This window comes from Leptinotarsa decemlineata, unplaced genomic scaffold (genome assembly GCF_025532065.1).
Source record: "Leptinotarsa decemlineata unplaced genomic scaffold, Ldec_3_MD MMD2_tig00000133_RagTag_RagTag, whole genome shotgun sequence".
Lineage (NCBI taxonomy): Eukaryota > Metazoa > Arthropoda > Insecta > Coleoptera > Chrysomelidae > Leptinotarsa > Leptinotarsa decemlineata.
In genome coordinates this window covers 5078242-5104624 of record NW_027412542.1, presented here as the reverse complement: position 1 = coordinate 5104624, position 26383 = coordinate 5078242, and the positions used below count along the sequence as shown (strand labels likewise).

Below are 26383 nucleotides of genomic sequence, written 5' to 3'. Positions count from 1 at the left end.
GACTATTTACTCTTTTGTGTTCTGTGCTAGTGACATATTACATTAGTCAAAAATATTGCTAGAAAAGGGAGTATTATTGTTTTGAACATGTCCAAATAAATCATAAAAATGTGATTTTTTTTCTGATATAACTGATCAGCTGAGAATTATTTAATTTTCTCGTGTTGAGGAATAAAATAATGCCAGCCATGAAGGACGCCAGTATTGTAAAAATTGCGGTTGAAATGACTGATCAGGTACCACAACTGATAGAATTCAATCAAAAGCAACCCTTGGCAGGCATAATACAAGAACTATGCAATGGATGGAATCTCACGGATCCGGAACAATATGCCTTACAGTTCAATGAAAACAATAATAGCAATTATATTACTGAAAAAAATAGAAATGAAATAAAAAACGGATCTGTCTTACGTTTACAGAATTCACCTTCTAAAACAGCTCAAGATATTCTCAACAAACTGAACACGGGAAGTTCTGAAGATAAAACTAATGCTATGAGTAAACTTTCTACTCTCAGTGCTGATATGACTTTTGCTCTTGATTTCATAAATAAACAAGGCTTAACCCTAATTATTAAACAAATTGAAGGAGGAAAATGTAAAAGTACCGTACTTGCACACACCCTTCTTTCTTTTGTGGAATTGATGGAGCATGGTATTGTTTCTTGGGATATCTTAAATGGAGAATTCATTTCTAGAGTAGCAGGTTTTGTGAACACACCGCAGGAAGCACAGATCACTCAGGCAGCACTTTCAATTTTAGAAAATGTGGTTCTCAACAGTACAGAGGGTTACGGACAGGTAAAATACATTCTGTAAACACATTTTTGCCATAGAACTTTTTTTAGGACCTAATTATTTCATTCCACTTATTTTTTTGGTATCAACATTTATAGCTATCAACCACTTCTCTAACTTGCATTGCTACCAGTCTATAATTCTGTTAGAAATATAGATATCTCCCAAAAACCTGTAAGTTTGTCTTTGCCTTTTCCATCATTACCAAGGGCGTCCGTTGTTGGTGATACATTGATGTTTTGTCCTCTTTTCACTGAATTTTAGGCAGTCCATAAGAATATGTTTTAATAGTCAGAGGGATAAGGTAAAATGTCACAAACAGGTTGTTGTTATAATATACTTTTATAATATATTTGTGTATTAAATTGGACAATGATATTGAGAGTTATAATAATTTTGACAAGTATTCTATTCCAAAGATTACTTTGATTGAGATGGAATGAAAAGTAGTAACTACAAAAGAATCAAAGCATACAAGTGGCGGGAATAGTCATTCTGGAAATGGAATATGTGGGTATCAAATGTCCCAGTCTTCAGTATCATTCTAGATACAAAATATAAGGACTCAAATAATACCATGAATTTCAAAAACATCCTGGAATCTTTTTCAGTAGAACATAGCTTTTATAGTTTAGACGATTTTTTTAATTTCAAGTTATAATTTGTGATGTGTACAGTTTTGACTTTCTATAAATATTTTTATAAATAATAGTTTCATCTTCATGGATTTCACACAACTTTATGTAATATAATAATATTTTTTTAATACCTCTTATTTTGTGACTTATCCGATCGGTTTATATAATGTAGAGTAGCAATTCTATTTATGTATAGACCTCGTGGATGAATAAATACTTACTCTTCTACATTAATCTTGGGCTCAAATCATTTTGACAAAATATGTTCAAAATATGTTTCTGAGAAACAAACTGAATCAAGAAAATATAATTTTTAGTAGTAATGAAGATGCTCATTATTTGAAGAGCCTATATTCCTTTTGTCCCCAAGTATGCCAGAAGCTAACTTTTCAGCAGCTAGTACTTTAAAAGACAAAGCTTGTTTTCTATAATTTTTGTTACCAACATAATAATTCAACCACGTTTAGTTACCTCCAAATTTGTATAAAAAATATGATTTGTCATCTTCCATTAGAAAAAGTTTCCCCAATATCCTAGTTATCATTCATTTTTTTAGGTCGAGCGAGAGGTACCCATAGGCTCGCTAGTGGTCCATCTTCAAGCTGCACCAGTAGTGCAGCAGAATGCTGTTGCACTGATAAATGCTTTACTTTCAAGAGCTGATTCTATTAAAAGAAGAACTTTGGTAGCTACTCTCACATCGAAACAAGTTAGAACTATGATTCAAAATAATATTCTACAAACTGGGGCTGCCAAAGGAGCCGAAATGGCACATCAGCTATATGTTTTGCAGACTTTGATGTTGGGACTCTTGGAACAAAGAATGATGACAAAAATGGATCCTCAGGTAATATTTCAACATTAAGAATTTGGAGGCTTTAAAAACATGAAATGTATGTTGATGGAAATCAAACAAGGCCAAATTCTCATTGTTGTGGTAAAGAAAAAATTTGCTTGAACCCATACGAGGGTGAATTTTTTATGGGTATCTTCAATCTTGTCACTTGCAACTCTTTGGGGGGGTTGAGATTCAACCCTTGAATCTTAAGAAAAGGTAGGATTGAGCGGTACCTAGTTTTAAAGATCATGGATTTCTTTTTTCAACACTTTCTACTTTCGATAATTTAATGAAATAAAAATCGAGAAAAAACAACATGAAGACATTTAGTTTTTATACACTTTCAACTGGAATTCAGATGATGCCATATTTGTATGAAAACATATCAATATTTATAAGCACAGCTTTAGGGTGTTCATCTTGAAAAGAACATACTACGAAAAAAGTGGCGTCCCCGTGCTTACATGAAGTAATATAGTTTTTGTTGAAAGGTGTAATAATTCAACATCCAGGTGTTGATTGAATTTTATTTGTTGTCTATGAAATTCCTGAAAAATTCAAAGAACTTACCTTAGGTGACCTTGTAGTCTCCTCTATTCCTCTTTGACCAATACATCTACCGAGAAGTGTTTCTTTCAAATACTCAAAACAGCAATGGTTTGTTAAAATATCAATCCATTCCCATTGTAGTAGTCACTGTGTTCAAGAATGTCTATCAGTGCTGCATTGACAGTATCACAAAAAAGGGCAATAAGATAAAAGCTATAATGAAAATCGCAAACAGATCCATCTACAAACCTTTATTCGCAGAGTTGAATGTCCTTCCGATAGGCCCGTCTTCATTACTGGAAGGAGTATGTCTTACTTACAAAACAAGAAACGCACTTCCAAAATATCATGATGTTCACCCATATCAAACTAGATCTAACAACTTTGTCTATCCTAAATTTGATAATCTTGATCGGGTAGTCGATCTCCATGGATACAAAAGCATCTAATGTCAGAATATGTTAGAAATGAGACTACAGTCTTCAGATTTTGAAGCTCTATAAAAAAATGTAAGTAAAACTGGCACCTCTGGCGTAGAATAAATCCAAAAAAGCACTTTTTCAAAAATGCAATACTATTCTCGACATGTGTTTCACATTTCTGGTGATTGGGAGAAGTGATTGTTCTGGATCCATTGAAAAAGTTTTGCAAAAAAATTTGCATTATGATCCATATGAGTTATTCAATATGGAACAATGAAACTACCTTGAATGGTTTTTTATATACTTATGGAATTTATGTTTGTACAGTCAAATTGTTGATAGTTTTTTTACCACATAAATTTTAGTAATGTTCTGTACCCAATAGGAGTTTTGGATGAAATAAATGATTTTGATTCTGAAAAGGGAAATCAATTTGTTTATATTAGGGATCTCAACATGATGTCATTGAGGATGTAAAGATAGGACCTTACCCGCCGAGAAGGTGAAAGTTACAAGGTTGAAAATTTTCCATTTTTAGTTTCTGAATGCCAACCTAGCATAAAATCGGCCTTCTTTGGTTTACATTGCTCCACCCTGTAAAGGACTCATTGTCTCAAAAAATAAAATATTTATCATTAGTTGGACATTAAATGACTATGAAGTTTGATATGACAATGAATATTTGATATATTTTTTCGAGGATCAAGATGGCCATGACAAAATTAAGGAGCTCAGACGAATTGCTTTCGATAATGAAGGTGCTGGTAGTACAAGAGGCCCGGGTGGCTTTACAAGGGATTACAAGAAGCTTGGTTTCAAAAATGATATAAATCCTGCTCTGGACTTCACTGAAACCCCGCCGGGTCTTTTAGCTCTAGATTGCATGATTTATTTTGCTCGCAATCATCCTGAGAATTATACTAAACTTGTTTTGGAGAACAGTTGTAGGGCAGATGAACATGAATGTCCTTTTGGAAGAGCGAGTGTTGAACTGGTGAGGATCTTGTGTGAATTGCTAAAAATTGGTAAGTAATTATTAAAATTTGATTATCTAAAAAATTACTAGATTATCATGTGCCCTTGTATATCATTGTTTCAAATATGTTTTCTAGAATACCTTCATACCAAAACAATTGATTTTGATAGTAGGGACATAAGAAATCTAAAATTAGAAGATCACATACTCATATAATATCTTATTAAAAATCTATGCCGGTAATAGAATTCAACTGCATCTAAATTCAAAATTTGAAACTTAACATTCGAGATTGAATAATCCTATATTCACAAGAGTATATTCAAATATTGGATTATTGTTGGGGAGCAAACAACTGGGAAAGTGCTAATTTGATTATTACTAATAGGATTCAGCACTGATTTTAGATATTCTTTCATTTCTGAATTCTTTGCATAGAAAATCCAGACGTGTTTTATACTGACTTTGTATTTTGAAAAAATTTTACTATGCAAACGTGGTATGCACAGGTAAACATTTTTACTTCATTTCATATTGTTATTATTTGAAAACTACTACATCAACTTCTCATTGATCAGGATGAACACCTTTGAGATTCCTGTTGGTATATCTGATTTTCTCTTCAGTGTTGATGTAGTTTTAAAAGTGAAAAATCAAAGTTAAAAAGAACAAGAAAAACCATGTTTCTGAAGTATTCTCCGATATAGAAAATATCATTTCTTAAATATTTTCTAATTTTTACAATCATCAAATATCTTGAAAGGTAATTGTGTGAAATGAGAAACTTTATTTGGCAATAACTTCACTGGAATTATCAGTGTATCACTTGCATAAATAATAAATGGTGGTGGATCTAAAATTCTCAAGTACAGTCCTGATGTACTTCTGAGGTCATTTGCAGATGTATATGTTATATAAGTACTATGTACTTGCTACAAAGTATTTCAAGATTAATGGTGTCGTAGGCTTGAAGTAATATGAAGCTAGCTATTTAAGGTATCACACTATCTGTATTTTGGACAATGTCATCAGTAACTGAAGAATATTCAGAATATGGTAAGTACCCTACATTTCCTATGTGCTTCATCAATCTACCTAATTGTACCTTAATTATTGGTATAATAATTACATCAAATTCAACCAATAGTCAAGCTTAAAGTGGGAGCTTGACAAGAAAGCATATATTAGACCAATTACCAACTGCCTACGATACTGGGGTTTACAATAAGTCTGCGGTTTCCTCCACCTTTTGCAAGAAGCAAATTTATATTACAAGGATGTTATGAGTAAACAACTTTCACAAACTTCTTGTATCCGATTTATTTACGGAGTGAGGCAGAGGTAACACATCGCATATGATGAGTCGAATTGGATGGTTGGACATGAAGAGAAGATGGCTCAAATGTCCTCTATATCTATTCAAAACAATTTCTTTGTGTGAAGATGTTCACAATAACTGAGGAAACTAGTGGATCAGTATAGACTGACTCTTTTTTGGTTACCTGGATATTCGGGAATCTTAGTCCGCTCCATATATTGGCCCCAAATCAGCTGAAGAGATAACAAAATCTATGGTATGGGACTAAGTCAATTTGTCAATGAGTAACATACTAGGAAAATACACTTTCAAATGCTCATCTCTGTAAAGGAACCATCTGAAAGAGTTGAAGCAGAAGTATTGATAAAAGATACTGCCAGTAGTTTGTGGTGGAGCCAAAAATACCGAAGTAACAAATCAGGTCCTTGCATTTTCCTAAAATATTGACGCGGTTTGGACACTCTGAATACGATAATCTGATTATTTACTGACATCTTGAAAATGATAACCTCAAGATGAAAAAGATCTAAGAAGTTAATCAGGTTTCTCAAGTTTTTCTACAGTTTGTTATTATTTGCATTCAAGGTGAACCACCATCTGAGCAGTGTGTAACGTATCAGCCACTATTCTTCACCCACGATCATCCTTTTGAAGAGTGCTTTTGCATCTGCATCGTTTTACTGAATAAAACTTGGAAAGAAATGCGAGCTACCGCCGAAGACTTCCAAAAAGTTGCTAGCGTCGTTCAAGAACAGATTGTCAGAGCTCTAGATACTACGCCGGCTTCACTTGAACAGCTGAAAAGTAAGTTACACACGTTGACTTATGGTGAAATCACCCAACTTTGGCAACTGGAGAGGAACACCAGGGAAGAATGGGAGTCCCATGCCAGACCTGTGGTTGAGTTGAGGGAACTAATCACTCCCGAAATTTTGGGGCTGGTGAAGCAACAAAGGCTTTCGTTTTTGGTTGAAGGTAGGTCTTTAGTTCTGATTTTTGTTACATTCAGGGTATCCAGCACTTCAGTAGATCTAAGTACCCCGACTTTTCTAGATTTGCACTAACCATTGTTCTCGAACTCGAACCATGAAAACAAAATTTATACACTAGTAAAAGTCTGAATATGTGAGAGTGAAATATTAATATGAGTTGATTATGACAATCTCTACACAAACCAAAATTAATAATCTCAATGAAACAACCCTCAGCCGATGTTTTTTCGAAAACTCAAACACAACTACTTTCCTGGTGAATACTATGACGAACATTTGAATATATTCAACAGACATTTGTGCAAGTTTCCTCATAAAGGAAATTTTTCCAGATGCTTCTCGTTAGTCCAGCAGCAAGATCTTGCTGAAAATTGAGTGGTTACCCACAAACAGGTTTCAAAGTATTACTTCTCATTAGCGCCAGATCAGATATAACCAAGAGAGCAATGCTATCTCATACTGATAGTTTCATTGAGGTCCTGCTGATATTAGTCAGGGAAGTAGGGACATTGGGAGAGGTGAATGTTTCGAATTTTAATTCAAAATATTCATTTTCTCAGTAAATAAAATGTGTGTAAATTAATGGATGTAGCCGTTACTACGTGGTAGGAAATCATAATGAAGAAAATAGAATTGAAACTTTCTATGTTTTTACCACTTTTATTTGTAACTAACGTTACTGCAGTTTAATGTGTAAGTTTGAAAATGTCGTTATAGGACGAAACTGCAGTAAAGTTAGTTACAAATAAAAGTGGTAAAAAACATAGGAAGTTTCAATTCTCTTTTCTTCAAAATGTGTAGCTTTCCTCAAGACAGTCATCATACTTTTTATTTTTGTTATAGAGAACGGTTTTCTTACAGAAATATTCACACAACATTACTTAGGAAGCTTTTTAAGTTGCTGAATGTTTCAGTATTGTAGCTCTTAATTATTGTGTTTGATACTTTCACATCATTATACCTCAAAAAATTTTATTTCCAATATAGCTAGATGATAAAAAATACAGACATCAAAGTAACTCACAAACTATAAATACTGACAAGATAAATATAAATATTGAAACGTTTGAAATTTCCAGAAACGAATGAAAATTCCCTGACTTTTGTGTATTAGACTTTTTCGAGTTTTCATTTTCCCTGACCATTTGTTTTTACAGGTCGTTGGGTATCCTGATTAGATTTTTGAGATTTTGTTGATATGTTGGGCAAACTATTATATATTTCGAAGTGAAGAATAGTTAATTCCCAGCAAGGAGTAGATGTTTCAGTTTAATTATCTTGTTATAAGTATAACATCTTCGTGGATGAATTACATGAAAGTTTTTAAAGATGTGGTACACTATGTTAAATTCAACTTTATACCATAACCCAAATTACAGCTGAACACTCCTTACTTCAATTACACTTTAAAAGTATATCAGTACATTTACTCATTACTTTCTCTAGGAACCACTCGCTGAACTGATTTCAAAATTACTCTTTGACTTAGTTGATCTGTTTGATTTAGCTCTGGTTAATTATTTACAAAAGACTTATTCACTGATATCTTTCGGAATATAGAAAATGAATAGTTCCAATAAGTTCGATACTTCTCGTTTCGAACAAGTGATTTAATATCCCTGAATCAAAGGGCAACACTGGTTTCCCGTTAATACCGTAAGAACGTCTGTCGTTTTATGTCAATGAATATAGGCAGAGAAGACATATGCTGGACATGAAAAAGCATAAAAAGTCTCAGACAAGATGGTCTGGTTTAATTTAGTTGCCTTGTAATGAAAGCTACAGACAAAGACAAAAAGTGATTTCTCATTTATCGGTTTATGTACTAATTGTGCTCAGGATTGTTCTTTAAAAATAGTTGAGTTCAATAATGCATTTGTAGTTCAGCTTAGCATCACTAATAAGACATATGGCAGATTGAAACAACTTTATCTTGGGTTAGATCACGAATGCTCTATTTAAGAGCTCTGATTTCTACTAGTTTTCTATCAGTAAAAACTGTAGAGGAAGATAGAAAGCGATTTCTTATTTGGCGGTCGATATCGAAGCTTGGCCGTCTAAAATCCTTGTTTATTTTGGTTCGAGTTTTCTGTAGATCCCATAGATAGCATCTTCTAAGAAAAGATGTCAAACCTTACATGTATATTACTTGAGTTTATGATTTTGTTCAATATATTCCCTATTAAAATCATTGTTTGTTGAAAAATGTTAATAATAACAGCAATCCATCTATAGTTTCAATGTGTAAATTTTTTGGGTATAAAGCCCAACTCAGAACGTGTTTGAGATCTCACCAGTATTGAATATTTACAGGGATAATAATTTTTTTTCTCTTCAATCATTTTTTTTATGAAAGCAAGACAGTTGCTTTTTTGTAAAATGACAATAAATTACTTGATAATGTAGCAAAAAGAATAATTTCAAGTAAGGTAAAGTTTGGTTCGGTAGAAGGTATTTTGGTGAACCTTAGTAAAAAGTTTCAAAACATGCATTTCATGGACAAAAACAATATAAATTTTTTTATTGAGTATCTTATTAGAAGCGTCTTTACTGTAGCTAGTTAAACAGATGGACTTCAATGGTACACATACAATGAAGTCTACTTTTTTTTAATGCTTTAGGATTGCAGCTCTTAATTATTGTGTTTGATTCTTTCATTTCATAAATTCTATACCCATTACATTTTTTGTGCCAACTGAAGAAATCACTTCATAAACATTTGAAAACACACATAAAAACAACAGTAACAAGATGGCTTCTCTTTACATTTTAATTTTAAATGAAACATAAAAAATTCGTTTCAATTATTTAATATTTATATTTAATTTTTAATTATTTTCAATAGGAAAATGATGACTTTTCCAATTTTGAGAAACACACATATGTTTTGTATTCTCATAGCAATATTAACCATTTTTGTTCAGGTACCAGATTCACCAAGTATTCCGCTAGAGGTCAGAGGATCAAAGACAAATTTTGGTACATGCGTTTATCACCCAATCATAAAGTTTTACACTACGGTGATTGCGATGAAAAGAGCGCCCCCTCTACAGAAGAACTTCAATCCAAACTGGCAGTTTCTGATATCAGAGCATTACTAGTGGGTAGAGATTGCCCTCACATGAAGGGGCGTAAGGCATCTCACCAGCTGGCCTTCTCTTTAGCCTTGGAAGGTGTGGATCTGCAATCTTTAGATTGTGTGGCACCAGACGAGTTGGCATTGGCTTACTGGACGGATGGCATCAATGCTCTGCTCGGACAGAGAATGCAGAGTAAGGAAACTGAAAAAGATTTAGACACATTATTGAGTATGGAGATTAAGTTGAGGTTATTGGATGCGGAGGGAGTCACAATTCCACAAGATCCTCCACCTATTCCACCCGATCCACCACATTACCATTTTTGCTACGATCTAAAATAGGTTTTTTATTGAATAAGACATCAAATTATATCTGTTGGTAATAGTTAGCAATTGTCATTTAGGGAGCAATCTTCGAAAGACCCCTCTTAAAATTTTCTTTAACGTTAAGCCTTCATTATATAAAGGAAACGCAACTCTAGTAGGTGTATTAGGTTTCCAAACTGGTGAAATTACATAGTTAGACCCTTAGGTGTGGCGCTCGTTCTCATGGTTTGAAAAAAATATTCTACATAATATTTACAGAAAAAATTTAAACAGTTGGAATTAATTACTGTTACTGTATTTTCTATGATTGTTCTAATTGTAGTCGTCACTGGAACTGGCAGATTTTAATCCAAATCACACTTTGTTACACAGAATTTAATTTAATATTAGTGATGTGATAAGAAAATTTCAGTTAACTTATTTGGACTACACGAAGCCCAAGCATAATCAATCTCTGTTGATTTTTCTTTCTGAAAATCTTTAGGTTGTCTTATGATTCGTTCACGAATATCTTGATTCATAATAGACATGAAATGATAATTATTATTGTTAAAGTTTTGGATAATCAAATTGATGATTACTTGGATGAACTGAGTTTCGTGAAGATTTCCCCGTCTATTCTAAGAATATCTAAAAATAGGTGAATCAAATCCTAAATGACATTCGAATGTGAAATTTTCATTCACCTTTTTTTTAGTAATATTCCTGAATAGTTAGAATTTTATAAGTTCAGACTTTTATTGTCTAATATGATTCTATTATGATTCGAAATCTATGAAAGAACAAATAAAATTAGAATGAATAGCTATACTATCAATTATATTAAACAATTAAACGCGAAATAAAAATACAATAAAATGAATAAAATAATCAAAATTCAAAATGAAAATTTGATTTAATATTTAATTTACTGCTCATTATTATTTTTATTTTTCAATTATTTTTTATTGTTTGATATAATTGATATTTTAGCTATTCATTCTAATTTTATTTGTTCTTTCATAGATTTCGAATCGTAGATTAGACAATGGAAGCCCCAACTAATAAAATTCACCATGAAACATTGTCAACCACTTTCAAACAAACGTAGAAGAATATCTCAAATTTTTTGAGAGATAATATATGAAATATTTATGAAGATTGCTTACCTAAAGGCATTTTTTCTCATAATTCATTATTTTTGTAGTGATGATTATAATGGTGTATAACTAACTAGTGAGATCAATCATTCGATCATTTATTCATTTCAAATAGGAACATCCCAACAGTTATTAGATGATGTATAATAATAAGACCATAACATAATAAAAACTGTATCATACATTATAATTAATACTATTTTCGCAATAAGGTTCAATGTAAAGATGTAGAAACATTTACTTGACGATCTTATATAATCTATAAGTTCAGTTTTGAATTAAGGAACACTACTACAATCTTTTAATGGTTCTGGAAGTTTGTTATATTCCTTTAGGCCCTTGTAAAACAAAGATATTGATTCATATTTTTTCATTGGTTGAACATGTAAAAGGTAGTAAATTATCATGAAACTCTCTAACATTCAGTGAATGTTCGGAAATGAAGAAAGCAAAAAGCATATGCAATTTGCACTAAAGTATATTTTCAGTATTCTGACTTGAATCTCAACAATGATATTGTCTTTTAGGAATGAATCTCACACAATGAAATTATTTTTGTTTCTGAACTGAGTTGTTATTAACGGTTTATTGCTGTAAGTTTAATACTTTTGGCCAGCTATTTTTTTATTATGAATTTACATAAATATTTTTTTAATGAAAAGAGGAATCTGTTGCCATTTCAATGATCACCAAATTAGTACACGATTGAAGGATGGAATAAGAGATATTTCAAGGATATCACCTACTTGGTGATATTTACTCAAAAAAAAAAGAAACTGTATCCAGAAATAGAGGAATTAATACAATTGAATTCTGAGAGACACAAAAACTATGACTTCAAGGTTTATTCAAATTTTTCTGAAAAAAAATGATTATCAGTTTCTAGATACCTTTTTTATGATATATTAAGAAATAATTATGATTAATTATCTTTGTAAATTATTTATTCTTGTACTTCTGTTTAATATGTATATCTATTTTTATTTCTTATTTACACTAAATGATTTTATATATATATTCAAAATACATTTTATTGAACGTGATTCAAATTTTTATAAAAGACCAGTTTAGGGTAGCTTCTTTACCATTTAGTAAAATTATATTATTGATTATCTATATCCAGACCTACGTTATATTTATTATTTATGTATACCAAATGAAAATATACAAATTTTATAATAACTTTGGTATTTCACTTTACACTTACCTTGAAAAAAAAATTGCTGATTATTTCAACCTTGTCAAATAAAAGAACATAATATGTGATGAGAAAAAAGGGAAAGAGCACCAAGAAAGTAGGAAAATTTCAAAATATATTTGGGTTAAATATGCATGTAAGTGGAATAATTTTTTTCTTTGAGGGACAAAATCATTCCAAAATTTTATATATTTCGTGGGTCCTGTCAATATTTTTATAATTAAACGTTGAATAAGATTTTTTTTTATTCAGAGCAAAAGGTTTTGGCTTTCTACTTCTCCATCTTCATATAATAAATGTGGGAATCTTCCAAAGAAAGGAAGAAAGCAATTGACTCCAAAATCAATTATATACAAAGATGTGTTGGTTATGCAAAGAAGTGACTGTTAGACACAAACTGATAGATAGAAAAATCCCTCTCGAAATAACTAGTTTCATATAAATATTCTATTATATGAAAGAAAAATGAATGAATGAATGAAACAACTACATTTGTATGAACACTGAATTCTAGAGAAGAAATCTAAAGAAATTCACTTTAAACGTTCAAGCCAGTCTCGAATATTCCTACACAGTAGGTTGAATGAACTGACGCCTATCAGAAAACAACTACTTCCCTGGCTAATACCAGGCAGGGCGTTGAATTATATCCGATAGGCGTCAGCGCAGGGGAGTAGTTGTTTTCTGATAGGCGTCAGTCCATTCAACCTACTATGTAGGTATATTCGAGACTGGCTTGAACGATTAAAGTTGTTTTCTTTAGATTTGTTTATTGCCAGTCTTCAAGCATAGCCCACTGACTAATAAGAAAGTTCTAGAGAAGACAGTTTCCTTTTCAATTTGTATTCTAAACATTCGTTATGGAATGGAATCAGATATCGTTCACAGGATTGCTACACAATATAGTACATAAAAGAGGCAAAATCTCACTCACATGGAAAACTGTCATCCTCAATGGCGGACACCCAATGTTTCGGAATGATACACTTGCCTTATTGCCTCTTCCGCACCAATCTGGATAACATCACAAGATGAATAAAATTACGACTTTATTCAAGAACCTTTCCCAAAAATTAATGTTTCATAAAAATATATCCCTTTCATTTTGATTTTTTTCATCTATTCCAAAAGAATGAGAGCTACATATGGTATGAAGTTTGTGGGGGTCATTAATTGTGGTTAAACATTGATGAAATTATAGAATAAAAACCTACAATTTATTTGAAATAAATTACAATGCATAAAATTGGAAATTTTGAAACTTGATTTCAGTAGTTTCTCAAAACTTTTAAATTTACCAAAGTATAAAAAGTGTTGTAGCAATTCAGTTTGACAGTATTATTGACCGTACCATATTGCTTAGAAAGATCATGCATAAAAACTAAATAGTTACCGAACGTCGGCAGTTTCTTTGTATGGCATGGGCGCAAGGCCATCTTTAACCTGTTGCAGGCCCTGGGCATAATTGGATAATGGGGCTCCTATGACTTTGACAGAACACTATTTTGTTAGAATAGATAAAGAAAGTAGATAATTAGATAAGTAGATTATTTTTTATTAACAATCACATGAAACGAATAGATAAATGTAATATAGTCCACAAAAGTAACTTAGCGGTATGGAAAAATTACTTTAACAAATATTTTATTAAATTTTAATTATAAAACAAATACAATTAAGTAAGAATTGAATATTGTTTCATTAGAGATTGCACTAAAGATAAAAACATATTCATATATTTCATTGTATTTTATAACAGTGAATAAGAGGAATCGCGGTCGGTAACAGGAGTCCCTAGTGGGCCGGTCGGATCCCCATTTTGTTGCAGGTAGCGTGGTTGTAGTGGACGGCTGGGAGGGCTGTTGGACGAGAGTATAAGAAGTGGAGGCCTCGTAGATTTTAGTCAGTTAGGTTGGAGAGTTTGGTTTCAATTTTCTATGTAATTTCTCAAATAAATTAATTGGTTAATTCAAACTTGGAGCTTCATACTTTTCTCTTCGTTCGCTCAATTTAAATGGAGCAAGCCACACCGATAAGAGTACTACTGATGATTTTTCTTTAAAATGTGTATGTGCTTAGTATACCATTATATATTCAAATTTATCTAAGCATGCTGAAGTCGGATGTAAAAGCTAGTAAGTTGGTATTGTAGTCAGTAATTTAGGTTCGATTTCTTCGAATTATATAAGTTTTTTGGTAATAAATATTGGTTATCGTTTGGTGATCTGACAGGAACTAGGGATTTTGAATTTGGTCTGAGGGGGGCCCCTATCGATCGCGGGTCCCTGGACACTTGCCCAAAGTGCCCATTGGGAAAGAGGGGTCTGCATGGCTGATCATTATTTTTATATGGTATTGACTAGTGAATTTATCAGATCCAGTACATTAGTCTTTTATTTAGCTGTTCGGATTGACTTCGTAAGACTATACCTACATATATTATTTCTGTACAATTAGATCGAAAATTCATTCGACATGTTCGGCAGAGAAATCAAACATAGTCTTTCGACAGATTGAAAATCTGTCTGTCTGTTTGAAATGCGATATCCGTTAACCAGATGCCACCCCTTACGAACGACTATCCTTAGAAGTTGAATCTTCATCATTATACAGAAAGTGGGAAGAAATAATGAAAATAATTACTAACTATATCAACAACAACTCTTTACAAAGATGTGTAGATCATGCATAGAATCTGAAAGAAACTTGAAATTTTTCAAATAAGGGCTGGAAACTAAAATCCACCAGAATCAACTAATTTCAAATCTATGATCATCTAAAATATAACTAACAGATATTTTTTTTCAATTCGGAATGGAAATGGTATATCACTGACATAACTGGCTTCTTATGGGATCATTTGAAAACGCAACCTATTCTTTAGATGATCTTTGAGACAGAATAATATGGTAACATGTGGTGAAATAACCCCTGCTATTCTACGAAATATTAGATACAATGTGGAACAAAGATTTAATTATTTTATATTAATTCACAATATAAACACTCGTTTTGTCGATTTATTTCACCCAACAGGTTTTTACATTATCTAATAGTATGTTTTGCAAAGAAATTCAAAATAACTTTAAAATGATGTTTGCCACTCGACCAGTATGCAATTTAAAATTATTGAAGACTGCCACCAATGTAATGTAGGGACTGCCACCATTAGCATCCTTTATACCTACTATTAAAAGATGCTTCTCATGGGGGTGAAATCAAGCTGCCTGGTTAACCAGATAAACCTCGTCTATTGGAGTCATCTTAACTGAACTATTTTAAATGGTCCACCATCTATACAATCCCAAAAATATAAGTTTCACGATGAACAAAATATTTTAGATGCAGATCATACATGTGACGTCACAACGTTTGAAAATTTATGTAGATTAGTCTGCCTTTCGACGTGTATAATCTTCCACTTATTCAAAATGTTGAACCCTTCATGCAGAGCTGCCACTACTTGACACAAAAAATTGAAATCGCAAAACAAAATACAAACTGGGTGTCTCTTGTTTGGTGCTTGATGCAGCATATACACTTTTCCAGAAATTATTTATTAAATATTGTACAATATTAAATTTTTAGTAGGAAAATGTCTGTAACTCTAGAGAAAATGGAAGTTGTCAACAGCAGCGATGTTGGAACCGGTGAATCATACGAGCATTTGGACTTGGAGGAAGAGGAATCATTTTTCCATGATATTGACCTGCTGGCTGAATACAACATATCCCTAGAAGATATAAAACTATTGAAAAACATAGGCATAAATACTATAAAAGGAATTCAAATGACGATTAGAAAAAAGTTACTTGAATTGAAAGGATTCAATGAGGACAAGATCCAAAAAATCAAAGAAGCCTGTTGCAAAATATCTTTTAGTAATGGTTTCATGACTGCTTTGGAAGTATCTGATCAAAGAAAACAAATTTTTAAACTTCAGACTGGGAGTGCTAAACTAGAGTGAGATATGTTTTAATTTTTTGAGTTGAATTGTTGAATAAGGCTTTCTTCAACAAATATAATTTTTCTTATTTACCAATGCTTTTTCACAGTAAACTTCTGGGAGGAGGTATCGAGTCTATGTCAATAACGGAAGTATTTGGAGAATTCCGCACTGGAAAGACTCAACTTTCGCATACTCTATGTGTGACAGCTCAAATGCCTGGAAGTAATGGATATCTCGGAGGCAAAGTTATGTTTATTGATACTGAACACACCTTGTATCCTTTGATGAAAGTACTTTTTTTTCTATTCGATTTCATAGGAGAGACTGTGTAGTCAACGAAACTCAATTTCAATTTATTGGACATTTGAAAGCAGCGTACAGTAATTATAAATGTTTCATGCCACTCCTGCTCTTGGGTGTCCGCCTTCACAATATTTTCTGAATCTGAATTATTCCTAATATAGCTATGGATACAAAATATTTATTACCCTGCAATAAATTCACATTTTTGTTTTTGCAAATTTCAAGAATACCTTGTCGAATAACTCAATATATAGGAAAATATAAATAATAAATGAATCATCAATGAATTGAATATGAGTTTCGTTTTCAGTTTATTACAGTAGATAATATAATAAGATTGATAGTTCATCATGTGCTGTGGTCTTAAGGAGAGATTGGTTCTGAACGTTTCGCCCACTATTACAATGGGTATCTTCAGAGATAATTTATAGCAATTCCATGCAATCTCCTAGTTGGCAGATTCGTTAATCCTTTGTACTTTGCTTTAAAATATTTTTTATCACCAAACCCGAGGCTAAACCTGAAACTGAAAAGGTATTTTTCTATTTCAAATTTTTTTCTTGAATACTGAAATATATTTCACACTCCTCAGCAGATGAAATTTATCAGAGTAAAGTGTAATCTTTATATCATATTATGTCACATTATTATTTCATAGTGGATAATATATATACTGGTTATTAAAAGAATAGTTTCATACAGATTTTCATGACATCCATTTTGAACATTTATTTGAAAAACTCAATTTTGATACTACCAAATATTTTTCTTACATGATGTTATAATTTAGTCGACCTGAGCGGTTGAGACCTATAGCCGAAAGGTTCAATCTGGATCAAACTACAGTGCTCGAAAACATTTTGTATGCAAGAGCTTACAATTCTGAACATCAATATGAACTTTTGAACAGGTAAAAGTTATTTTATATTTTGTGATTTATGTTTTTTAGACACTCAGGATCTACTTACATAAGACTCATGGAACTTGCCATTCAATCATAACATAGTATAATTTGAATTATGTGGATTTATTTTCTAAACACATTGAATATTTTCCTTCCTAAAAATTTTGAAATGTGAAAAATTATACTAAAAAGTGAAACGTAGAACTAAGAATCTTTCAGAAAAGCCTATCTTGAACGATACAAACGATAGGTCTGTTAGGGTGAATAAATAAATAAATAAATATATACACACGTTTCATTCATTGGATTTCATTAACATTATTTTTTTTAAATGCGGACCTCTAGTTTTTTTTCTTCGATTTTTGAAGCGACTGGAATAACAAATTCAGCTATGTTTCACAATACATATGTTTCCCGACATTTGTCTTTAAAAAAACAGCAATATTTGTGTAGTCTCAAAAAGTAAAAAAACCAATATTTCAGAACTCAAAGATACATATCAACTCCACACATCTTTTGAAAATTTGCAAGTAGAGGTGAACGTCCATGCATTCGCGGGGATTTGTATAAATATGGAAGAGCTGTTCAAAAGCCAATTTTTATGGAACAAGAATGTTTATTTCTTGCAAATAAAAATAGTGAAGAAAAAATTTAATAGTACTGAAATCGATTTGTTTAAAGTGAGTCATGAATTAACAGAATATGTATAATTGTCAAATTCACTGTCATGTGTAAAAACTTATTCAATTTGTGTGAATTTGTGATGGGATGAATTTTTCGACGATAAAATTGATATGCTTTTCGTATACTCGAGAAGTTTGAGAAATGCTACTGGATCTCTTTGTATGAGGAATTGTACCCCGAGAGACGTCTGCTATCTAAAAGACATTTTCAACACATTGTGAGGAGTGTTCGGAATCATGGTTCATTTGAAAAACCCTCGAGAATGAGTTGTACACTAACTAAATGAGTTCAGAAGACATTCTCAGTAATATTTATTTGATTCAGGATTTGTGGAATACCGAATAGTTGAGAACAAAGAAATATTATTGAGAGAGATTTCACATTAGGTATAGTGCTATATCGACTACGTCGTTTTAAAATTTTTGAGAAATAAATTTAAACTTTACAGTCAGAAAAACTCATCATTTGAGAAAAAAAATTTGTAGACAACATCGTCAGGATAATATAATTTGTTATAAAATTTCATGGTGTATTGAGAGTAGATTCACAAATAATGGAGGGGTTAACAGAAATATTCATTATCACTGGCGACAAGAAACTTCCTTCCTACATAGAGCTAACAATTTCCGAGAGAGATTTAGAGTTGATGGTTCGCTTGGTGTACTAGACACCAAGATTTTAGATCCCTACTTATTGAGACGTCTTTGACGGAGAATTGTATTCGGAATTCTTGTCGGAGACTCTGGTTGAGTTGTTGAAAGATTTGAATATTCTGACAAAAATCAGTGTTTTCGATATGACGGAGCCCCGCCACATCGTTGAAATATTTGCAGATTTTCTCGTTACGACTATGCCAGGATGATGGATAGGAAACAATGGTCTTAATAATGGCCACCACGTTCACCTGACCTGACCACTCTGAACTTTTCTTTGTGGGGCTTCATTGAAGGCAAGGTATTCGGTTCATCTTTAAGCGATATTGACGAATTGAACGAAACAATAAGGAGGGCTTGCATGGCTGTAACTCCATAAGTGCTAGAAAATTGACATAAAAATAATATTGCAAAAGCAAATATGTAGTTAATGGTGAATATGTATGTATATATTCTGATGATCATGAGTTCACAGTTGAAAGAATTTAAATTCTTCTTTTAAAATAACTTCTGATTAAAAAAATAATAGCGGGTCACCAAAGCATACTATAGCAGTAATTTATTTTTCATATGATCAATTAATCTGATATTGGTTGGAGTTTTCTGTTCCTCCCATAAATGTCTTTTTGATAAAGGGTTATCATGCCCGCCATGAACCGAAATTCAGCATTTCAATTAGGGAGGCAAAGACCAACGCCCATCGTTAATGGGGCGGTAAAGATATTGGGGGCAATTGACGGTATCAGGCGACTTTCCAGAATAGTCATCCTTGCATATATCCCACATACTGGTGGAAAGTTAATAGAAGTAGGGTTACTGCGCTAAGAAGCTAGACAAGAGGCTATAACTGTATTCGACTACAACAATGTAATGAACATACACAATTCCTATGCAGTCACACCCTATACCCTGTAGGCAATAAACATGAGATGTGGAAAACTAATGGACTTAACATCAGCTACTACATTAGGAGCCAAATGCAGTAGAATCAAGAAAGAAGGTTTAAACTTGAACCTATATAAATCAGTCGTCAAGAGAACCAATATAGATGGACAAGGACATATACAACTTTGAGGTTAACATATTCAATTGTTTGGGGGTAATATTGGCACAAAAATCTAAAAAGAATAAAAAGAAAGGCCAACGTAGTTCTAATGTTGAAGCCAGACATGACGTATTGGCTATATGATTATAAAACTCATAACATGCATCTCTGTATGAACGAGTTTCGTGTGAAACGGATATAGATACTTAGATTAAAATTCATCCACCCAACGGCTTTCTGTTTCATCCATTTCATTTAACAAAACTTGATAACCTTGTATCTAGTATATTTTTTCTCGACACTTACATTTAAATCCTCTTTCAGTGTCGCAGCCAAATTTCATGAAGAAGCTGGCATATTCAAACTCCTGATTGTGGATTCCATAATGGCTCTTTTCCGGGTCGATTACAATGGCCGCGGGGAAATGGCTGACCGTCAACAAAAACTTGGTCAAATGATGTCACGTCTTCAGAAGATAAGCGAAGAATACAATATCGCCGTATTCGTTACGAATCAGATAACTTCCGATTTCAGTTTGATTCCAGTGGACCCAGATCTTCCCAAACCCGTTGGCGGTAATATCCTAGCGCATTCTTCTACGACTCGTATCGCTTTGAAAAAAGCTAAGGGTAACAGACGGGTGGCGAAGATCTACGATAGTCCTGACCTGGAAGAAAGCGAAGTTACATATGTTATCACAAACGGTGGCATAGACGACCCTAAAGAGTGAATCTTGTTTTAGAAATGTTTTAAGATAACACTGATTGTGTAAATTTTATCTCCTAGAAATAGTTTATTTTTCGTTTTTTATCTTTGCTTTCAATGTTTGTGTATAATTGAATTACTGTTAATATTCCATTCAATTGACCAATTACTGTAATTACACAGGCTAGATTAGGTTTTAATGATTGAATTCTTGTTCCATAGTAGTGTTAATTTTTGATCTGAAAAGCTTTTATTTTTATCCTGGTTGTTTGTAATAAATGCTATTGAAACTTTTACAAAGGCGGCTCTTTTGGGTAAAATTATTAGAATCAGTGTCTCTTATTAGGTTATGTAGAAAGCAAATGAAGGACAGAAATATGATACAGACAAAGTTTGTAGGACGTCCAATTCTATATAAAAATGGTTTCAATCCATTTTTTCTCAGGAAGCACGGTTTTCGAGTTATCACGATTTTAAACTTTGAAACTTCAAATATGCATCATCGGAGGGCTATTTAATAAACGAAACAAAGATAGGCGACAGAAAACAATCCGGTAACTTTTAGATTTTGTCGCTCATACACTTATGTATGTGGAATATACGATTCTGAGTGAGTAATCCTCTATCCCCATTGCCAGTGTCGTCGGTGATTATAAAATTGATTGTCAAAATGCTCGTTAACTGGGAATTGTACGAATACAATGATGGGCCAGACATTTAATGATATTAAATTGAAACACGCTGATAAAGTACTATCTCTATCGACTACGAGCAGTACCATGGAGTACCCATTACCGCTCTTTGATGCAATGGGAATAGGTAAGACTCAGAAGTCAACCATTTATGGTTTTGAATGTGTAAACCATCGACATAACCACACGGTGGTGTGAACATTGAAGTCGAGAGTGCAAATGCTACCTATATCATCGATGGAGGATAGGTGTTAACATTGTGTTGTAGGGATTGAGATGACACATTCGATGATATTTTCAATGAATATCTTGCGTATGTTCGTAGATACTTCGGGTATAACGTAACCGTAATATTTGTTGGTTATACTGATTACGCAAAAAATATCTATGCTGCAGAACAACGTCGTCGAACTACAAATATATCTCCATCATTTGATACCGTTTTTGATCGATCAATGGCGGTTCCAACAAATCAACAACAATTTCTCGCCAATACTCACAATAAATTGCGCGTGATTTCGATATTGGGTGAAGAATTCGCACTTGTCAATATTCTTGTGAAACAAGGTGATAGTAAATGATGCTGATGTCTTCATTATTGAAACTGCAATATAACAATTTAGTAGGACTAATATAACTATCATTGTCGGAGAAGATATGGATTTATTATTAAACCACGTCGAAACGCTCGGCTACCGACCGGGCGGTAGTCAATCGGCCGATGTGTGAGTCAATGGTTCAAGCACCAGGCTGAACGCTCGATTTTCACTTGCTACCGTCCAACCCGTGTTAGGAATCACACGTTGAAAGGTGAGACCTCGTTAGTCCTTAGCTCGCACAAGTTTCGACTTCTGAGGGTTGTCGTTCGTAGGGGTGCGATAGCTGGTTAACGAAAAAAAAAACATATTTCAAACATATAACATATACATGCACTTAGTCCAAGTGATAGGATCATTTACTTTTTGAAACCTGGAGAAGCTCAAACCCAAACAAAATTTACCTGAATATCCAAAATGCCAAAACATATTTTATTCCTGCATGCGATAACTGGCTGCGATACAACATCTGCAATTTTCAATAGGGGAAAACTGCACTTTTTCCGTCAACCAGCTGACAACCCTTTACTAACGACAACCCACATAAGTTGAAACTTGCGCGAGATAATGATTAACGAGGTTATACCTTTTGGAGTGCAATTCCTAGCAAGTATTTGAAAACATTAACTCTTCTGCAGACGCCATCATCAAGAACATGAAAAATACAAACAATAAAAGAGTTCAAATATCTTGTCTTCCTCCAACATTTGCCTGTGCTTATCAACACTAGTTCCGTCTGTTCTACCAAGGCTGAGGCTGGAAATTGATGGATAATAGTTTGGAACCAATCCAGACTTTACTTCCACGTGCTCTATAGAAACTGTCAAATACAATTTTTTATAATTGTGAGAATGGCTGCCCAAACAATTGTGAGTGCAGAAAAGTTGGGTTATTTTAATTGCCAGTATGCACCCATTAACGAGGCTCGAGGCCACATTTGCTTGAATGCTGAATTAAATGCAACATATATAAATTTCTGCGGAATAGATGGGAATGTAATTGACACATCTCTTTTTTTAGAACGATCCACACAAATCGAGCAAGAAGAGAAAATGTGTTTATGATATACACAAGTTAATGATATATTACAAGTTAATGACTGATTAGGCTCGATAAAAAAATTTATTACATTTTAGTGCGGTATGGCACGCTACTCCATGAACCAAACTCCGTTAAAATAATTGCGGAGGTGCACACAGAGACAATTACGGAAACTAAGGTGCTGCTTTTTACATCCGCGCTATATTATTATATCTATTATCAAATGTTAATGTCCTTATCTGAATCTCTTACCGATTGAAAAGACCTGCCGAAATCATTAACTACGACCGTTGAACATTACATGTTGGGAATAATCGCAATTAAAGGAAATTAATAGGTACTTATATCATAATATCGTAAAGATGTATACGTCATGATACTCTTGAGTCATAGTATTAATTACCTGTTTACAAAGCGATTATGGCAATCCTGATAAAAGAACATAATTCTAAATGGAGAAATCAATAAGCAAAACTGTCGTTAGCAACCGAAAATGCATACTATTTTAGCAGATTGCATCTTTCAGTTGTGAATTGTGGGTTGGTGTTTGTGTAAATATTCGAAACCCTTATTTATCTATGATGGGCTAGCGATAAAAGTGTCTCAATATTTTAGAAACTACGATAAATACTTCAAGTATGGATAAGTTGAAAAATAACATTGATCAAGACAATCCAGTCAGCCTATAAGATCTCTTGACCTGACGCCAATATAGATTTTGGAAGGTGGGGTTAAGAAAATAAATATTTTGAATTGAGATTCGAAATTTTCACGTGTTCACACATTTTTAAAAGGTAGGTTCTGTCAAATACCTTCCGGAGAACAACTACTTTCCCTGCTAATTGAATTATATTCGACAGGCATTAATGCAACTTTCTTCACAGAAGAAATTCTTGCAGATGCTTCTCGTTCTTCCTGCAACAGGATCTCGCTGATATCAATCGAATGATCACGTCACAGACCGATGTCGAAATATTACCACAAAATAGTTACCAATTCTGTGATATTACTCCTTCCAACGTTTGATGGAGGGGGCGTCGAAGAGATCAGTCTTCAGTCGAGAATTACACAGCAATGTTGCTGGAAAAAAAAGAATGTGCGCATTACGTAAAAAATGAAAGAAAGACGATTTCAGAGACGAAGTAGGGCAAATTTTAGGGATAGGAAATTGTTTTTCATGATATCCACTTGAAATAGACTACCTATTGAAAAAAGATGAGTTCAAATGTTGTAGGAAATATGAAGATCTACCACTTTTATATGAACCATTTTTTCACATAACCTGAAATGTTTCGAGAAAAATTGAAAAAGCTAGTTTTTTCTTTTTTGAATTTTTTCTTTTAAGAAAATCACTTGTTTTCTCGATATGACGTGGAAACTTATCCTTCTGACCTATAAATATACACTTGCAGAAAATAGGGGTTTCAGAATCACCAGTGACATTGTTTCATCAAAATTATCTTGTTATCGATGATGTGAAAGAAAAAAAACATAACTATGAAAATTTTTTTCTGAAAAAGCAAATAAGTGATTCTGGTAGAAAAAGATATTACTGCAATATTTCTCAATACCTACATAAAAATTGGTTTACTAAAAATATGATTATTTACAGTATTCACACTTGAAGAAATATACATTTATTATTTTCAATTTAAAAACATTATAATAAAAAATTCAAGCTATACACAAATGTTAGCCCACAATTTTTCATTTGTCACGAAATTTGAAAGACACTTATTTTCTTCTATTTTTAAAAACTATATTTTTCAATAATAATACTCAAAATTTTATTTTGCATGAAACATTCTTCATCAAATTATTAATGTCTTGAAAATATTTTTTCAAAATCGGCAGTCTTTTTTAATCAAAACTTCTTCCAGAAGGTACGTATTACCATGGAAACACTTACCAGAAAATATGAAAAAATTTTTTTCAAGCTCAAGTTTAAAATAAGATAATTCAACAAAAAAATACAACTCTGTTAATTTTTAAAACATGAGTATTTTAGTATAGAGGATTTTTTTATTTTCTGCCTGGCAGTTACGTCCAGCAGAAACAGGAAAATCCTTCCTGATTGCTGTCTTATTCACAGAAATGCACTTTGGCTTAGTGACTTATTAATTTTCAATAATTGAACAAATTATAGTTTGGATACAACATTATTATTGCGAGAAAAGTATAACCATTTATATATTATAATACCTCTATTTGAAATTGAGGGTTTTGACACCCGAATACTCTTATTGGATACGCCTATGTGGGATTTAAAATCATATTTTATTTATTCAATAGACTACCTATATACTGAGCTCTTTTGCATACTATGGGATATTAATAGAAAATCCTACTATTGCTTCAAATCCGTCACTGGAGAGAATAATAGAAATGTTTACATTTTTAATTCAAACTATCCTAATGAATGGGTCGATATGAGTGTGAGGAGGGGTAACATGGTGGCGTGATGAGTCAAAGGGACAGACGTCCTCCAAATATTTCTACGGTGTTGCCGATTTTTGTTGATGTCACTTATTGGAGTCACAATTGTTCAAAGGAAATTTATTAATTTTATTTTTTTATGAGCTGCATCTGAAACAGTTTACCCATGATAAAAATGTATCGTACTGTGAAATATATGCATAATTATTTCAAGCACGAAGTCGGTGTTTCGGTGAATCAAAAGTCGAATTGAAATAGGTACCTACCTACCTGTTGAATTGAAAGTTACAACTATTTTGGCTGTTTTACGTTCGAATGAGGAAATAAACTAAAATTCAGACCCAATACTGTTACTAAAATCAGCATATTCAAAATAATAATTAACAAAAAATTATATTGACTTCAAACAACAAATCATCTCACATGACGCATCAATACCTGCCACAATAATACATATTTTCATGTAGCATATATAGGTACACATACAGTTTAGGTACAAGTGAAAAACTAAAACAAAACAATGCTTGCTTCAATCAGAGAGAGAGACAGCTGCTGTTTGATTCATAGCTTGCACTCCTGATACGTCGAAGAGAAATAGCTATACCGACGTGAGTCTGTTTAATGTTCATTGTGGAGTTTCTACTGTTTGAAGTCTTTTATGCTACACATATAATGAATTGTATACATTTCATCATAAGTTAATATGGAATATAAAATATGTATTCACAGAATAATTAATAAAGCGCTGTCGAATTTTATGAAATTGAGGCCCAGAAATTAAATGGGGTTGCTTTTTAGTGAATTTTTTATATAAAACCAATTATTCATTAATAGAAAGTTGTTTGGAGCAGTGACCACGCTGTTTGGCTTTGTGGACTTATTTCGGAAGCACAAATTAATTATGCATGTGTAAATGAGTTCCATTGACAGTATTCTCGATACCCAGCTGTCATGCATATAAATACAGCAATCCTCAGAAATCACAACATGTGCGAGATAAGTATTAACGAGGCCGTTTATTGAAGAACTGCTTTCATTTTTGAAATTCACTAATAGTGAAATCTCCATATCTCAGTTCTGGATTATTTTAATGAATTTC

General features: G+C 32.7%; 2 protein-coding genes and 1 long non-coding RNA gene across 4 annotated transcripts; 2 read left to right on the top strand and 1 right to left on the bottom strand.

Moving 5' to 3' along the window:
- The first annotated feature begins 42 nt into the window (after positions 1 to 42).
- Ced-12 (engulfment and cell motility Ced-12) lies at positions 43 to 11788 on the top strand. Of its 2 annotated transcripts, XM_023164325.2 has the most exons (5): positions 45 to 803; positions 1995 to 2285; positions 3948 to 4272; positions 6127 to 6516; positions 9458 to 11788. In XM_023164325.2, the coding sequence occupies exons 1-5, from the start codon at positions 180 to 182 to the stop codon at positions 9952 to 9954; spliced, it is 2127 nt and encodes a 708-aa protein (XP_023020093.1). In that variant the 5' UTR covers positions 45 to 179; the 3' UTR covers positions 9955 to 11788. The 2 variants fall into 2 exon arrangements, with proteins under 2 accessions (XP_074028715.1, XP_023020093.1); XM_074172614.1 differs by lacking the exon at positions 6127 to 6516 and having other exon boundaries at positions 43 to 803.
- LOC141481260 (uncharacterized) lies at positions 9338 to 20258 on the bottom strand. Its single transcript, XR_012464835.1, has 3 exons — positions 20121 to 20258; positions 13211 to 13290; positions 9338 to 9814 (listed from the first exon to the last, which is right to left on the bottom strand). It is a non-coding gene; the product is annotated as an uncharacterized lncRNA (long non-coding RNA).
- LOC111508750 (meiotic recombination protein DMC1/LIM15 homolog) lies at positions 15504 to 20544 on the top strand. The gene is made up of 4 exons (XM_023164360.2): positions 15504 to 16239; positions 16332 to 16499; positions 17319 to 17438; positions 20139 to 20544. The coding sequence occupies exons 1-4, from the start codon at positions 15872 to 15874 to the stop codon at positions 20542 to 20544; spliced, it is 1062 nt and encodes a 353-aa protein (XP_023020128.1). The 5' UTR covers positions 15504 to 15871.
- Positions 20545 to 26383: the final 5839 nt, after the last annotated feature.

Excerpts from the sequence above, each read along its gene's own strand:
- Ced-12 (XM_023164325.2), top strand. The coding sequence starts at position 180 with ATGCCAGCCATGAAGGACGCCAGTATTGTAAAAATTGCGGTTGAAATG. Across the intron at positions 804-1,994 it reads GTACAGAGGGTTACGGACAG|GTCGAGCGAGAGGTACCCAT; the intron begins GTAAAATACATT and ends TCATTTTTTTAG. Across the intron at positions 4,273-6,126 it reads GTGTGAATTGCTAAAAATTG|GTGAACCACCATCTGAGCAG; the intron begins GTAAGTAATTAT and ends TTTGCATTCAAG.
- LOC111508750 (XM_023164360.2), top strand. The coding sequence starts at position 15,872 with ATGTCTGTAACTCTAGAGAAAATGGAAGTTGTCAACAGCAGCGATGTT. Across the intron at positions 16,240-16,331 it reads ACTGGGAGTGCTAAACTAGA|TAAACTTCTGGGAGGAGGTA; the intron begins GTGAGATATGTT and ends GCTTTTTCACAG. Across the intron at positions 17,439-20,138 it reads CAATATGAACTTTTGAACAG|TGTCGCAGCCAAATTTCATG; the intron begins GTAAAAGTTATT and ends ATCCTCTTTCAG.